The 16624-nt window shown below is 36.6% G+C and overlaps 1 protein-coding gene across 7 annotated transcripts in view; it reads right to left on the bottom strand.

Moving 5' to 3' along the window:
- LOC109680403 (uncharacterized) overlaps positions 1 to 16624 on the bottom strand; it is a 451924-nt gene that overhangs the window by 190093 nt on the left and 245207 nt on the right. For 3 of the 7 annotated variants that reach the window (XM_074053906.1, XM_074053917.1, XM_074053920.1), the window contains exons 3-4: positions 1721 to 1771; positions 472 to 532 (exon numbers count right to left, since the gene is read on the bottom strand). The exons of 3 other annotated variants lie outside the window; for them this stretch is intronic. In XM_074053906.1, coding sequence (XP_073910007.1) covers positions 472 to 474 — 3 coding nt within the window. In that variant the 5' untranslated portion in view covers positions 475 to 532; positions 1721 to 1771. The remainder of the gene's footprint in view (positions 1 to 471; positions 533 to 1720; positions 1772 to 16624) is intronic. One more of the 7 variants, XM_074053912.1, reaches the window with a different exon arrangement.

Genomic DNA, 16624 nt, shown 5'->3' with positions numbered 1-16624 from the left:
GTAACAGAAGTAATCCTGTACTAGGGAGAGTGCATAAACCAAATAATTGAATCCGGGAACAGCCATCTGCAGTTCAGGCCTCCTCCCTGGTGCCTACCTACTCCAGACTGGTGATGCATTGCCATGAAGCAGAATCTGCTTTTCAGAATGGAACTTTCTTCAACAGGGAAATAGAGCCTGCAATATGGTGAGAGAATTTCACACTCATTTTCCCATGGGGACACCCTGTGATCTCAGAGGAGTTGTGGTTCTAGGCCAGGCCAGGAAAATGGAAAAACTTTGCATGAAGGTAATATCATATCCACTCTTACACACAAGGAACAAATGACAACAAATATGAAGAAAAAGGGAAATGTGGATCTTCAGTTAAAAAAGCATTGTAGGCATTCCTCAGACTACTTTTCCTAAAAAGAATGGACTCCAAACTCAGTCCATGAATCAACTAAAAGTAGGAAAAAATATGGCACCTACCATTTTGAATCAGTCTGTAATCTGAGCCATCTCAGCAGTCACCTTCCAGCCCCCTTGGAATCTAGGATCAAGAAGATAGATATTTTCTTCATGACCTGAAGCCAAATCTAACCCCAAGAACAGATCCTCCTTTGGATGGACCATCCTCTGGTTAACAATTCCAGAACCACACCCATAACAACAGCTGAGTTGTAACAACTACACTACCCCTGTGACTGGAACTATTTATGTGCGTATCTTTGCTCCCTGCACCCTTGCCTTTGCCTATTTAAATCTATATCTCATGTCTGTACCGTGGAGATGGTGAACATGAGCTGAGTACTTAACTCTGCCTCATCCCACACCATACCCTAGTTGTGAAATGATACTACTTTCCATGCCTTCACCATGCTTCTTTATTTGACATTGAAGGGTAACTAGCTGGACTTACAATGTGCAATCAGAGGAGCTTGTGCCCTTGGTCCAAAATTCTGTTTGCAGAAAGAGAAATTGACTGTTGAAAAATCTCTGGCTGTGGACTCATTTCACAAAGCCTTTCCTTGGAAGTGTTTAAAGTAGAACAAAGGACATTGGCAAGCATGTAAACAAAAAAGTAGAAATATTACATACAAAGAAGATAATATCAGTGCAGACTTAGAAATCCTCAAAGGATTACATAGAGAGCATGAAGATGGATATACAAGTTCAATGAAACCATCATTATAGGTGCTTAATGGTGGACAAGAGGAAGAACAACAGAGTTAGTATGAAAATGATTGAAATTATGCAGCAGCTAGAAGAGAAAGAGAACACTTTTAAATTCACAGAATGTATCACAGGTATCTGAATTTTGTAATGGTTGAAATATCTCTAGAGAAAAACAAAAACATATAAGCTACGAGCTTAGATCACATAAAGAAAGAGTAAGGAAATTAAAAATGAACAAAAATTGTTTACTTTCTTCCTCATTATGGGTACTCAAAGACAACCTTTGACAAAAGTCATTCAAAGTGAATTATGGACTAGTTAATCATCCCTTATAATATGAACAATAAGTAAGAAAATTATATATGGGTTGAAAAATAATAGTGGGGAATATACCAATATCTGCCCTGGCCATGAAGCACCACACCTTTACTTGAAATGCATCTAACTAACTTGGAAAAGGATTTTTTATATGTTTGGGAAATTACTACCAATACATTTTAAAAGTACTTAGTATTATAAAGGGGGATAGAAATGTGATTATATAATTAATAAATTACTGCACCTGTGAGACTGGCCCAAGTGGCGTAGTGCTTGCCTTAGCAATCACAAGACCCTGAGTAATAAATAACTAAATAAATAGGTAAATAAAGAACTTCAGCAAGATTGTACTACACCAGCTATATGCAAAGCACATCATTTTGCTAAATTTCTAATAACCATCTGAACTTCACACACTAGGAGAATACCATTTACAAAGAACAAAGGAACAGTAAAAGAAAAATAACATGCAGAGAGGTAGGGTGAGATGGGGGTGATAATAACATGAAGGAACAAGTACAAAAACTTGCTCAAAACCAAAGGTTATGAATATAGTACAAAAAACAGCATACAAAGATGTTTAATGATAAATGGACAAGTAGAATAAATTAGAACAGCCACATATTTTCAAATCACAGAATAAGCAAACAGCCATAAAAGGTTAGTTAAAATCATACATTACCAAAACTTCAAGTAAATTTAATATATCCATACTCTATAGAGCACCAATGCCACAACTCCCACCCTAAAACAATATTCTACTAACAGGGTAGAACACTAGGACAATGTTATATAATTAAAATGAACAAAATCTTTTGGGTCAACCTCACCACAAGGGATATGGTTTATTGGCTTGAGTCTTTGTGAAAGATGTATTACTCCAGAAACTGTTGTCATGCACTCACTGTGAGGTGAGGGAAATACATCTAACATCCTGTGACCTCATTGAGCTATCTTAATCTTTGTTAATGTACACTGACTTCTACTAAATGCAATGCTTATTTTCAGAAACCTGATCTCTCCCACCATTTTAATTTTGCTGAGATTTTCTTTACCATCACTTCTCATAACAAATATGTGATGTTATCAACACCAACCAACTTTCAAATACAAACTAATTTTCCCTCAGTTCAAATATGACACCGTTCAGAATTAGCAGAGTCTCTCCAACTTCTGGGCAGTGTAAAAGAGACAAGAAACCATAGCACTTCTTTGCTATGTGTGTTCAAGACAGTCACCTTCCTAAAGTTATGAAGATGTGCCACCCTGAGACCCGTCATTAGAATAAATGCATACATTGCCTCAGTGGAGCTTAGGAAAACAACCAAATACACTCCAATTGCCTCAGAAATTTCAAGGATTTCATAATCACTGCACTAGAAACTGACACAAGGACCCAGTCTTTTAATTTATACTACACACCCACATCACCTTCCAAATACACCAACTTTTGCCACATCAAGAAAAATATAACGGTGTCTTTCTCTAAGCCTGAGCCTCCAAGAATTGTCTTCATTTGCACAAATGATAGTCTGTCTAACCAACTATTTCAACACGAAATGAAAGTAGTGCAATGATATATTCTTAATGGTGCAACCCTCATAAACAGCTGCAATTAAACCACACTTCCACTCATTTTCACACTAGCAAAGGAGCACAGAAGCAACATTCTTCCCTTTTCCCCATTTGTAAACTCAGATACTTCTTCATACACTGTCCAAATGCCCTTTTTTGCATCAAAAATGATTATGAAGTAATCATCACAAATATCTTCAAAATGACTTGTAAATAGTAGGTGATTTGACAAATCTCAGCCTGAGTCACGAAACAAATCACACTTTAGAGTCACCAGAAAATCAGGAAGAACTAAGGTCCCTGTGATCCATACCTGTAATCTTAGCTGAGAGAGAGAGAGAGAGAGAGAGAGAGAGAGAGAGAGAGAGAGAGAGAGAGAGAGATCAGGTTTGTATTGAGACTCTATCTCGAAAAAACCCATCACCTAAAAGGGCTAGTGGGGTTACTCAAGAGGTAAGAGCACATGCCTAGCAATCATGAGGACCTGAGTTCAAATCCCAGTGCACTCAAAAAAAACAAAAAAGTCAATGGAGATCATCGCACTGGTAGCTCCTTCCTATAAACCTAGGTATTGGGGAGACTGACATCAGAATTACAGTCAAAATCAACATGAATGAATGGAGAACTCATAGCAAAAAATTGTGCCATCAGAATTTCCTCTTGCGTAAAGTTACATAAACTGCTTTAGGAGCCAAGTGTGTTTTTCAACATAGGTGGAGTGCAACTGATGACCATGAAATGGAGAATGAAAAAAAGAAAAATAATTCAGTATGATGTCAGACATTTGAGAACAAACTGTTGTTAAGACATCTGTTTTGCCTATAAGAAAAATGGTATTTCTACTATTTCCAACCCATGATTGTTTATTGGCAGCAATGGGGCTTAAACGCAGGGTCTTCACTATGTTAGGTAGGTGCGCCCCAGTGAACCGCTGCACAAATACCTTTTGTGCTGGTTACTTAGTAGACACAGTCTCAGTTCATAACTCAGCCAACCTGGCCGCCGTCCTTCCATTGGTAATTCCAACACAGCTGGGATGAGAAGCATGTGTCACTGCATGCACCCTTTGGCGTAACTGGATATTGAGAACCATCTTGCCCAGGTTGTCCTTGCACCACATTACTCCTAATCTTGACATATAGCAAGGAGTACAGACTCAAACAAATGAACCCAGTCCAAACCATGGCTTTAAGTAAGAGGAAGCATATGATTGATAAGTGTCCTTATTTTCACATCAGAGGAAGAAGAATTTTTATAAGCTGAGTTATAAAAAACTTCTTCATAAATTTTATGAAGAAGTTGAAATCAAAGAAAGAGAAACTCAACAATATAAATCGATGGAGAGAAAGACACCCACATCAGATCAAATAATTGTAATTTAATTGCACTTATGACCCAGGACACCATCAACAACCCACAGAGCAGGCTGTTCATGATGACCATGAAATATAGGGAGTGACAGAGGTGGTCACATATCTATTGTAGGCCAACACAGCCAGTTGGAAGTTGTCCAACATTGCAAATAATCCAAAAAATAAATTTGGGTGATGCAAACTGCATAGGTGATAGGTTGATCTGTGTCTGGATGTTCACCAGCATCTTTGGGATGGTGGTAGAATTGAAGCTGATGTCCAAAAAGGACAGTTTGGAGAGGAAGAAGTACATGGGCATGTGCAGGCGGGAGTCTGAGATCATGGTCTGGATGATGTGCAGGTTCCCAAGCACAGCAATCAGAGACATGGACAGGAACAACAGTCTGTATATGAGAGTCTGAAGATCTTTTTGTTCTGAAAACCTCAGAGGAAGAAACTCTGAAATTATTGTACAGTTTTTTCGTTCCTGGTGATGTGTATGACCGTCAGAAAAGAGAAAATGTTTATGACAGAATTTTATATATCTGGACTCTTTTATTATATCCATCATGACATTTCTGATTAGCACTTCCTTTATCTGTCAAAGTTTTCTTGACTATATTTTATAATCCACTCTTTGGATAAAGAAATCTATTTTGAACTTGAAAAATGCAATTTCAGGTACTTCCTTGTTCTCAGCAGTGTGTAATCAATGAGCTGAAAATAAAAGCTCTTACAGATTTCGCATGGATAAAGAATATAGATAGGAAGAGCTACTTGGAGATGACCTGTGACCAAACAAAAAAGGTGCCCAACATGAAACTGCTGAGGATAGCTGCTAGGATCCAGCAAGCAGAAATGGAGCCACACATGTCACAGGCTGTTGACCAAAGACCCTCTCTAGAGCCTGCTGTGAACTTCTCTGGAATCCTCTCAACATTGCTGTGAGCTCACATGACCTTCCTTGAACCAGGCTTGACTCCATGGATCCTGCATGCTCACTGGTGTTGGCTGCAAAAGCCAGTGAAGAAGAGGCACCCACCACATAAGATCTATTAGCACCCAATGGTAGTCCACAGAGGTCCCATGGAAGAAGGCAAAATGAGACCTGGGAGGGCTGACCACAGCACAGCAGCAGGAATGGCACTAACACTCGTGAGCTGCACCTACAAACCTGTCAGAGGCCAGCAGTGATGGAATCCAGACAAAACCCTGAATTTGTGTATAACTAAAGAATGCAAGTTCTTCTAACATTTCAGTTAGGGGGAAATTGTTAGTGTAGATGGGTAGGGCTGTCAGGTTGATGGGACAAATATCAGAGATCCTACAGAGATCTTTAAAAAATAAACCCTCTCCAGCATCAGGCACCATTCCAGAGGCAGGTATCTAATTTAGCTTGCCATCCAACTGACTGAATGTCTTAGATACTGAGTGAGGCAGATCAATTTCTCAGAAAAGCAATAGGAAATTCAGGATTTTTGTGTAAAATTTGTGTTCACTGAAGCTAAATCTGTAATGTAGATTTTTTTATTGTAGCACTGTGTTTGGGTACATTACAAAAGTTCTCCCTCCAGTATATCAAATGTGATGTAGATTTTTTTACTCAGTTATTTGCAATTTCTTTTTCTATACATTCCAACAGGAGTATTGCATTGTTGATTCCCAGTTTTCTCTTATCTTTCTCTTTCTCCCTTCCCTATCAATGTAATCATCATGAGAGACCAATAACTCACTTTTAAATCTGAACCCCCAAACAATTTCTTTTCATCCCCTTTTCTACCACCCTCCTCAATTTATATTATCCCCTTGTCAACCATTAGGACACCCGCCTAGATCTCAATTTCCTTTTCCTGTGTTTATCCACCAAAATCCTCCTTCACTATAAATACTTTCAATATACAGAAAAATCCCACATTTTTCATTTCTGTGGAGTTTAATTGTTTAATTGCCTCAATCATCCTCCACTCTCTATTTACCCAGCATAGACTTCCCCTTAAGCCCTTCTATTAGCTAAGCCACCAATCCATTCTGCTACGTAGTTTTTTCACCTCATTTTTATCCAGCAGACCTATTATCCATTAGAGCTTCTGCCCTATCACCCTCCCATCACAACACTTACTCCCCACAGGCTTCCAGGAAGATGCAGATTCATGGTTGCTCCAGTACACAATAAAAGATACTGGAACAGTAGTAGTAATTGATATTTATGAAGAATTACTGTAATTTCAAGGCTGCAGTTTGACAACTGTAGCAGCCTCAGTAGTTAAGTGTCCTTGCTCTATATAGAACAGTGGAAAGAATCCAGCATCTTGATAATAAGAAGCTGAACACAAAACTATTGAGCCACTGCACTCCCCTCCCCTATTTACAGAAAGAGAACATGTCAGAGTTCAATCACCACCCAGTCCTATGTATTCTCTCATAAAACTCCAATTAATGGGACACAGAGGAGTGTAACCTCTGATCAAAAAACCCCAGATGCATAATGCCAGCGCAGAAATATCATGCAAAAACACAACAATGGCCACCTCAAAATGCCACCACTGAGAATATAAATAATAGTAAAGAGGAGGAAATATTAAATATTAAATTCAAAAAAAGGATGGGAAAAATTAATGAGCTCAAATTGGACACACATAAGCTAGTGTCTGAATGCAAAAAGGATACGAATAAACAACTAAAAGTAATAAAAAAGAATTCAAAGAAACAGATGGATGAAATTAAGCACATCCTTCTGGATATGAAAGAGGAAATACATAACAGTATAGAAGAATAATCAATACAAATGAACAGCTCAATATCCCAAATAAAAACCTCAACCAAAAGACTGATGAACAGAGTGGAACAAGTTGGAAACAGAATATCACAACTACTAGACAAAGTAGGATAATTAGGTCAGTCTAAAACCATGAAAAACTGCTAACAAAATGTAAATGGAACATGCAAGACACCTGAGTTATCATCAAAAGATGAAAATTAGCAGTCATGGGTGTAGAAGAAGTAGAAGAGGTATAAAGAAAGGCATAGATGATTCACTCAATAAAACAAGAGCTGAAAACTTCCCCAACCTTGAGAAAGGGAAAGACATCCAGGTTCAGATGGCTTACAGAACAACCAGTAGCCAGGACCAGAAAGGAAATATCCCCAAATATATCATTATTAAAACAGTGTGTATATTCAACCAAGAAAGAGTCCTGAAAGCTGCAAAAGAGAAAAGAAAAGTCACATATAAAGGCCAACCAATTAAAATAATCACAGACTTCTCCACAGACGCTAAAGGCCAGAACGTAATCGAAAGTTATATTCAAGAAGCCCTGAAGGAAAACATGTCAACCTAGACTAGCATATCCAGCAAAATTATCATTCCCAATTGACAATACAATAAACAAAGCTAAACAAATTTATGAGAACCAAACCTGCACTGCCCAAAAATGGAAAGGATTGTTGCACACAGAATAATTGACAGTCAGCTGGTAAAATGCAAAAAAAGAATAAATCCTTTCAACTGAGCAGACTAGCAAACAAGGAATAGAAGAAAAATAAGCAGCAGATGAATGAAAGTGATTACAACACCACAGACCACTCAACGATAACACTAAGTATTAATGGCATCCATGTCCCTATCAAAACATATAGAATAGCAAATCAGAAAAAAAAAAAAGACCATTCAAGAAATCATATGTTGCTTACTAGAGATTCATCTCACAGAGAACAAACGCTAGTTTAGAGTAAAAGCATGGAAAAAGGACCCCAAAGCAAATGGACTAAAAAAAATATGCAGGAGAAAATATACTTAAATCTAACAAAGTAGACTTCAGACTAAAATCAGTCAGAAGAAAGAAAGAAATTCACCTCATGTTAATTAATATAAAATAAAATTAAAAATAAAATAAAAATTCTTAGCACATATGTGCTAAACACTGGGGCACTCAACTACATTAAGTAAATTTTTATGGACTTAAAACCTTAGAGAGGAGAAATGACCCAAACAGTCTACACACATGTGAATAAATAAATAATAAAAAAAAGTTTTTTTAAAGCTTAAATAGACCAAAGTAGAGGAAAAGAGAAAGACTTCAATAATCCATTGTCACCAATAGATAGGTCATGCAGGAAAAAGATCAAGAAACTTCAGAACTTACAGGCCAAATGCCAACAACAGACATCTACAGAGTGTTTCATGTAACCACCATGCAAGACACATTTTCCACTAGCCCATGGAAATTTCCCCCAAACAGATAATATTTTAGGACACAAAGCAAGCCTTTATAAACTTAAGAAAATTGAAATAAAACCCTATATAATATCAGATTACAAAAGAATAAAAGTAGATCTCAAAAACAAAGGAAACAACAGAGAATATTAAACCACATATAAACAGAAAATGGGGAAAATTGCATGATCATCCCAATAGATGCAGAAAAGGACTTTGACAAAATTCAGCACCCATTGATCACAGAGCTCTAAACAGACTTGATTTAGAAGGAATGTTCCTCATCATATTAAAGGCTATATATGACAAACCTATAGCCAACATCATACTAGATGGAGAACACCTGAAACAATTCCCACTAAAGTCAGGAATGAGACAAGGATGCCCACTTTCCTTGATCTTATTCAGTATGATTTTGGCATTCCTAGATGGAGCATTAACACAAAAATAAGACATAAAAGTGACAGAAATGTGGAAAGAAGCAGTCCAGATCTCCTTATTTGCAGATGATATGATGGTATACTTAAAAGACCCTAGAAACTCTACCAAGAAATTCTTAGACATTATAATCTCTTTTGGCAAGGTAGCAGGATACAAAATTCATACAGAAATCAGTAGCCTTTCTGTAACCCAACAATGAATAGACTGAGATGGAAATCAGGGAAACACCTCCATTTACAAAAGCTTCAGTAAAATAAAATACCTAGGGATAGACTTAATGAAGGAAACTGAAGACCTTTTCAATGAAAACTAAAATTCCTGAAGAGAGGAATCAAATAATACATCTGAAGTTGAAAATAACAACCATGCCCATGGACTGGTTTTATCAATATTATGAAAATGACTATACTATCAAAATCTACAGTGTTCCATTCTATCCCTATCAAAATTCCAATGAGATTCATTGCAATGATAGAAAATTCAATCATAAAATCCATAAAAACACAAGACCTCAATTGACCAAAGCCATTCTGAACAAAAAGTCCAATTTTGGAGGCATACCAATACTTGGCTCCAAAGTATACTACAGAGTTATAAAAATAAAAGCACCATGATATTGGCAGGAAAAGAGACAGGAGTAGAATAGAAGATCCAGACAATGGAACAGAAGAACCAGGCACAAATCCATGTACCTATAGTCAACTGATTTTTTAGTTCAAAGCACATGATGAAGAATATAGAATCCCCCTGACAAATGTGGCTGGGAAAAATGGATATATACATATAGCAGACTGAAATGGGATCCCTGTCTCTCACTCTGCACAAATATCAACTCAAAATGGATCAATACAAGTCCTGAAACTTTGAAACAGCCATAGAAATAGTAGCAAATACACTGGAATATAGGCATAGGCAACAACTTCCTAAATAAAACTACAATCGCTAAGCAACTTAAAGAAATAGTGCAGAAACAGTACTGGATCAAATGAGAAAGCTTCTGCACAACAAAAGAAAATGTCACTGGACGCAAGAGTCTGCTCCCAGAATGGAAGAAAAACTTTGAGAGCCACTCATCAAATAAGGAACTAATATCCAAAATCTACGGGATCCACAAAAAAACACAACAATCAAAGAAGCAGCATTGCAATGAAGAAATGGTCACATGAATTGAATGGGAATTTTCAAAGAAAGAGGTACAAATGACCACAAAAATTAGGAAGAAGGGCTCTACTTCCCCAGCGATTAAAGGAATTCAACTCAAAATTGCACTAAGATCTCATCTCAGCCCAGTTGGAGTGGTCATCATCATGAACAAAAACAGCAGCAAATACTGGTGAGGATGCAGGGAATCAAGAACTCTTATACACTGTTTGTGGGAATGGAAATTAATAAAACCATTTTAATACATGCAATGGAGTTTTATTCTGAATTGTCACAATGAATTTCTCCTTTATAATGACTATAAGATAATTTACAAATATATCAATAGATACGGTTATTTTCCCCCCTCCCCCCACTCAATTCCAGGCAGGTCCTATTCTGCTCTTATTACTAATTTTGTTGAAGAAAATTACATAAGCATAATAAGGAAGACAAAGCATTTTTGCTAGTTGACCTACGGATAGCTATACAGACAGCAGGGGAATCAAAGTGATTACAACACTATAGACCACTCAGTAAAAACACTAAGTACTAATGGCCTCAATGTCAAAAGACATAGAACAGTAAATCAGAAAAAAAAAAGACCCAACCATATGCTGCTTACAAAAGATTCATCTCACAGAGAACAACAAGCACTGGTTTAGAGTAAAATGCACTATCAGTCACAAAATTCAACATGCAGATGCACAAAGGTTCTTGGTTCACCATATTACATGAGGGGACTACCAAAGAATGCAAATAAGCTATTGGACCAGTAAACAATGGAGATCTTTCTACTTGGGTTTCTGCTACCCAGGATATTGGCACCCAAACCTACACGGCCATCATTCTTGCAGCTTCCCTAACAAAAGGGAGCCCTACTCTTTCCCACACTACATGCTTTGGATGTGGACAACAAGGCCATTGGAAAAAGGACTGCCCAAGGACAAAAGTTACCAGGGCCCGAAGCATATCCCACCTGGAGGAAAACATTCTAAAATGTGCCCACGATGCAATAAAGGCTTTCATTGGACTAAAGACCGTAAATCTAAATATCATGCTGATGGGAGACCGTTAAACGGAACAAGGGGCAACCTTCAGCCCCACCCCAAGAAAGAACAATTTCCTGTGTCCAGTGGGAAAACTCCTGGAGTTCAGGATTTAATTTCCTGGTCTTAGAAGCATTAACAATTTCTCCGGGTAATGCACCAGTCCCAGTAACATGTCATTTCTATAACTCTGTAAAAATTAATAGGAAAATCATGAGGAATAAAAAGTATCTTCTTCAAGGACTAACTGTGCATTCTTAATGTACTATGCTGCAATCCAAGTCTCCAACATTAGTCTATGTTTCTAGCTCTAGGCAATGGTTAGGAAAAGAGAAAGATGCCAAGATTGCAATATTTTTGCCGTTACCATCTGAAACCTCTCCTCAAATATATTGGACTCAACCCATTTTAGGTCAAAGGCCCTTAGCTACTATCTATATTAAGGGAATAGCTTTTTGAGGATTTCTAGACACAGGAGGAGATCAGAATGTTATCCCTCAATCATTACGGCCTAAACGTTGGGGAAACAAAAAGAGGAATCACAGTACAAGGAGTACAGGGACCTCAATTAGCCAAAATTAGTGCAGAGATACTCCAATGGGAGAATAAAGAAGACAATTCAGGGACTTTCAACCTTTCATAATTACAGGACTACAATTGTGTTTATGGGGGAGAGACATAATAGAACAACTGGATATGCAGGTTTCTCAACATACTCCGTTGAAGAAACTCTATTTTCTTCAACATATTTTTTGGCTCCTTTGTCAAAATCAGATGGTTGTATCTGTGTGGGCGTTTTTCTGATTTGTCCATTCTATCCCATTCATCTTTTTATCTGTTCTTGTGCCAGCACCATAATGTTTTTGTTACTACAGCTTTGTTTTCTAACTTGATGTGAGGTGCTGTGATATCTGAAGCACTGCTCTTTTGGCTGAGGTTTCCATTTGGTTAATTGGGGTATGATTCCATATAAGCTGTAGGGTTGATTTTCTTGTTTCTGTGAAGAATGACATTGGGATTTTGATGGTCATTGCATTGCATATGTAGATTACTTTTATTAATATTGCCATTCTCACCATATAAATTCTGCTCATCCATGAACATGGGATATCTTTTCATGTCCTTTTGTTTTCAATTTATTTCTTCAATGTTTTCCAGTATTCATTGTAGAGGTCTCTTATCCCCTTTGTTAGGTTTATTCCTACATGCTTAATTAGTAGGTAACTGGGAATGTGATGGTCTTCCTGATTTCTTTCTCAGCTCAGCCTCTTCATTACTGGCATATAAAAACAGGTCCTGATTTTTACATTGATTTTGTGCCTTGTTACTTTGCTGAAAATGCTTATTAGATCTAAGAGTTTTCTGATGAGGTATCTATGGACTATAAAGTATAGGATCATATAAACAGGGATAATTTCAGCTCTTCCTGTTAAATCTGTATTCCTTTTATTTCTTTCTCTTCCTTTCTTTTTTGCCTAAGTTTTCTAGCAGTTCATTGAATAAAGAGTGGATACATCTGACTCATTCCTGAATTTAAAGGGAATGGTTTGTTTTTGTCAATTTTGGGTGATGTTGGATCTAAGTTAATATTATATCTATTCTTAACTATATATTCTTTTTTATTCATTCATTTATTCATATGTGCATAAATTGGGCCATTTCTCCCTTCTACCCTCAGCCCTTCCCTCTCCCCCTCACTTCCAGGCAGAATCTTTTCTGCCCTTATCTCTAATTTTGAGGAAGAGACTATAAACAATAAGGAAGACAAAGCATTTTTGCTAGTTAAGGATAAGTTATACGGAGATCCCTAGCATTGCTTCCATGTACAAATGTGTTACATTCTAAGTTGATTCATCTCTGTCCTTTTTTCTAGTTCCTGATTGACTTCTGTTGCTTTAAAATTTCTGTATTAGTTCCTTTGCAGTGAGGACATCAAACACTATCATACTTTGGGTTTCTTACCTATCCCCATACCACCCTTGTGTGCTTTCACCTTATTATGTGACCCAAGTCCAACCACATTGCCGTGGCTTTTTATCATAGAGGGATGGTGGATTCTCTCAATGGATGTGATGTTTCATATCTATTGTTTACATAGGTTTAACCATCCTTGCATTCCTGGAATGAACCAACTTCATCATAGTTTAGGACAATTGTAATGTATTCTTGAATTTGGTTTGCAAATATTTTATTGATAATTTTCACATCTATGTTAATCTTGGTAATTGTTCTAATATTGACTTTGTCTGACCAGTTTCATAGTATTTCCCAGTTTCAAAATTGTGTAATAATTTAAGTGGCATTGGTACTAGTGATTTTCTCTTTTTAACTTAATTTATTTTTATTAGTATATGAGTTGTATAGTGCCTTTGTGTGCTATTTCCACAGTCATACAATGTATCAGTTTTGTTAATTTGCTACATTTTTGTCACTCTTTCCCATCCCTCCTCTTTGACTTCAACAGCTTTAAATGTTCCATATTCATAAATGTATTGAATCCTCCCAGTTGTACCTTCCCCTTAACATGAGCTGTTTTAGATTATTGTTCTTCAACATTTAAGTGTGTGTTCATTTTACAGTGGATTTTTCCTGGGCATTTTACTTGAAAATATATTGTGCTTTAATCAGTTTAACCCCACTTTTACTTTTCCTTCCATTTTCCCAAATACTCTAGAGTCCAACAATTTTAAATGAGTTTCATTATGTCTTATTACTATAGAGTTGTAATGCATTTCAGCATTATTCACTCTCTTCTTCATTCACTTCTCCTTTCCTTCCTCCCTTAGACTCCTCTCCTCTAATATTTATGATCTATATTCCACACGTGAATGTAACCATGCAACATTTGTCTTTCTGGATCTGGCTAACTTCACTTAACATGATATTCCTCAGTTCCATCATTTACCTGCATAAGAAAAAAATTCATTCTGTTTTACAAATGGGTAAAATTCCATTATATATCATCTATCTATCATATTTTCTCAACTCATTAATCAGTTCTAGGGCATCTAGGCTGTTTCCATTGCTTGCCAATTGTGAATAATGCTGAAATAAATATAGGCATTCTAGTGCTTTTATAGAATCTTGACTTACCTACTTTTGGATATATACCTATGAGTGGTATTACCTGATCATATGTTAGTTCATTGTTTATTTTTTGAGGAGACTTCATATCATTTTCCATAGTGCTTGTACTAGTTTACATCCCCACCAGCAGTGTTACGAAAATTCCATTTTCACCACATACCCACCAACATTTGTTGTGTGTTTTTGAAGGTAGACTTTCATACAGGAGTGTGGTGGAATCTTAACGTGGTTTTGATTTGCATTTCCATGATGCCCATGGACATTGAGGATTTCTTCATGATTTTCTGTTCTTTGGACTTCCTCATTTTGAACATTTCCATTCAGTTTATTTGTGCATTTTTTCATTGGATTGCTGATACTTTGTGAGTAGATTTTTGAGCTTCCTTTAAATTCTTTGATCATGATGATTGAAATGATCTGTGACCTGGATGATATCTACTGATTATATTGGTGTTGTACATCCACTGCCACATTAATGGATATGATCTCATTTAGAAAAATGAATATTTAATTTAGAGCAAAAGAGGGAGCCGCAGTTCCATGGGAAGTTTTCCTGTGGAACCAAAAAGATGATTCAATAATACAGTAAAAAAACAGGTGAAGAAATCACCCATGAGTATAACCTCTTACACTAAAACACAACCTTACATTCCAAAATGCATATATTTAAAGTATGCAAAATGAATATCTCCCAAAGTTATTAAACATTTAATGTAGGCATACATCTCATCCTATTTAAGGTCCACATTCTAAGATCAAATGAATTTATCTCTCATTTAAAAACATCCTTACACTTAGACTTCACTTGCAGTTACCTATTTGATAACCAGATTTTACATTGGTCTGTGGACACCCAGCTGAATAAGAAAATATAATCCTTGTGGTAAGAGGAAAAGCCAATGATCAATTATGCACACTACTGTCTGATAAAACCTACATTATGAAGAGAAGCAGTTGAAATACTGATGCTTGCAGGAATGATGGACTCACTATGCCAAGTTGTGCTGTCAGAATCTTGTCTAGCTAAAAATTACATAAAGAGCCTTAGCACCCAAGTTTGTTTTTTTTTCCTTAGGAGGAGTGTGACATGTGACTATGACCTTCCGTATCAATAAAGAAACCTAACTCAGTGTGATATAAGGCAGCTGGGAAGAAACACTTATGATGTACACTTCGCACATTGGCAATTTCTGATATTCCAACCTGTGACTGATTATTGGCAGTACTGGAGGGCTGAACTTATGGTCTCACACTTACTATGTAGGTTTTCTACCAATTCAGACTCTCCAAAGGCCCATTTTGCATTGTTTACTTATGAAATATGATTCAACTGGAGCCTAAAGTGGCCTGTAGCACCATAATCCTTTTTGTGTAACATAGCTATGATGACTGGTGTATTCTATTCCATCCAACCATTGTTTGTGATGGGGACTTAAGAACATTTTCCCTGGACTGGTCTTGAACCACAATACTGATCTTCACCTCCCATGTAAATAGAATTATATGCTTAAGTCAACCTATTTATTTTTAAGAGAACTTTGAGAAAGTAACAACTGACATTTACTTTGATATGAGAGGAAACAGAATTCTTACAAACTGCTAATTAAATAAAAAGAACATAAGATCAAAATATAGTAATTTCTTGTTCTGAGGGTTCCAGTCTTGTGCTCAACAGAGCATTTTTTAGCCAATACTAATGACAACTTTTATATCCTCTATTTCAAAGATCTCTTGATATCTTTTTTCCTCAGGCTGCTATGAAAAGCAGTATGGAGATTCACCAAAAAATGAAAAACAGACCTACTTTACAATCTAGCAGTACTACTCCAGGGCAGAAACCTAAAGCAATGTAAGTCAGGGTATGACTTGCACGCCCACGTTTATTACAGCACTATTCACAATAGCAAAGTTTTGGAAGCAACCCAAATATCGATGACTGATGAATGCATTAAGAAAATGTGGTATATATACCTAATGGAGTATTACTCAAGCATAAAGAAAATGAAATTATGTTGTTGGCAGGTAATTGGGGAAACTCATGGTAAGTGAAGTAATCCAGGCTCAGAAGGAAAAAAGTAACATGTTTTATCTCATTTGTGGAAACGAGACCTAAAAGGTACATGACCACATAAATACTCATATAATCTTATATACCTATTCATATACATAGATATATAGATATAGAAAGCTAGGTAGATACATAGATTGATAGAGAACATTATTATGTTTGTCCATCTGCCCTTATAATAAATATGAAAACTAGTGCAAATATGGTAGATGTTACAAATTCA

Source organism: Castor canadensis, chromosome 14 (genome assembly GCF_047511655.1).
Source record: "Castor canadensis chromosome 14, mCasCan1.hap1v2, whole genome shotgun sequence".
NCBI lineage: Eukaryota > Metazoa > Chordata > Mammalia > Rodentia > Castoridae > Castor > Castor canadensis.
This window is presented reverse-complemented; position numbering and strand designations above follow the sequence as displayed.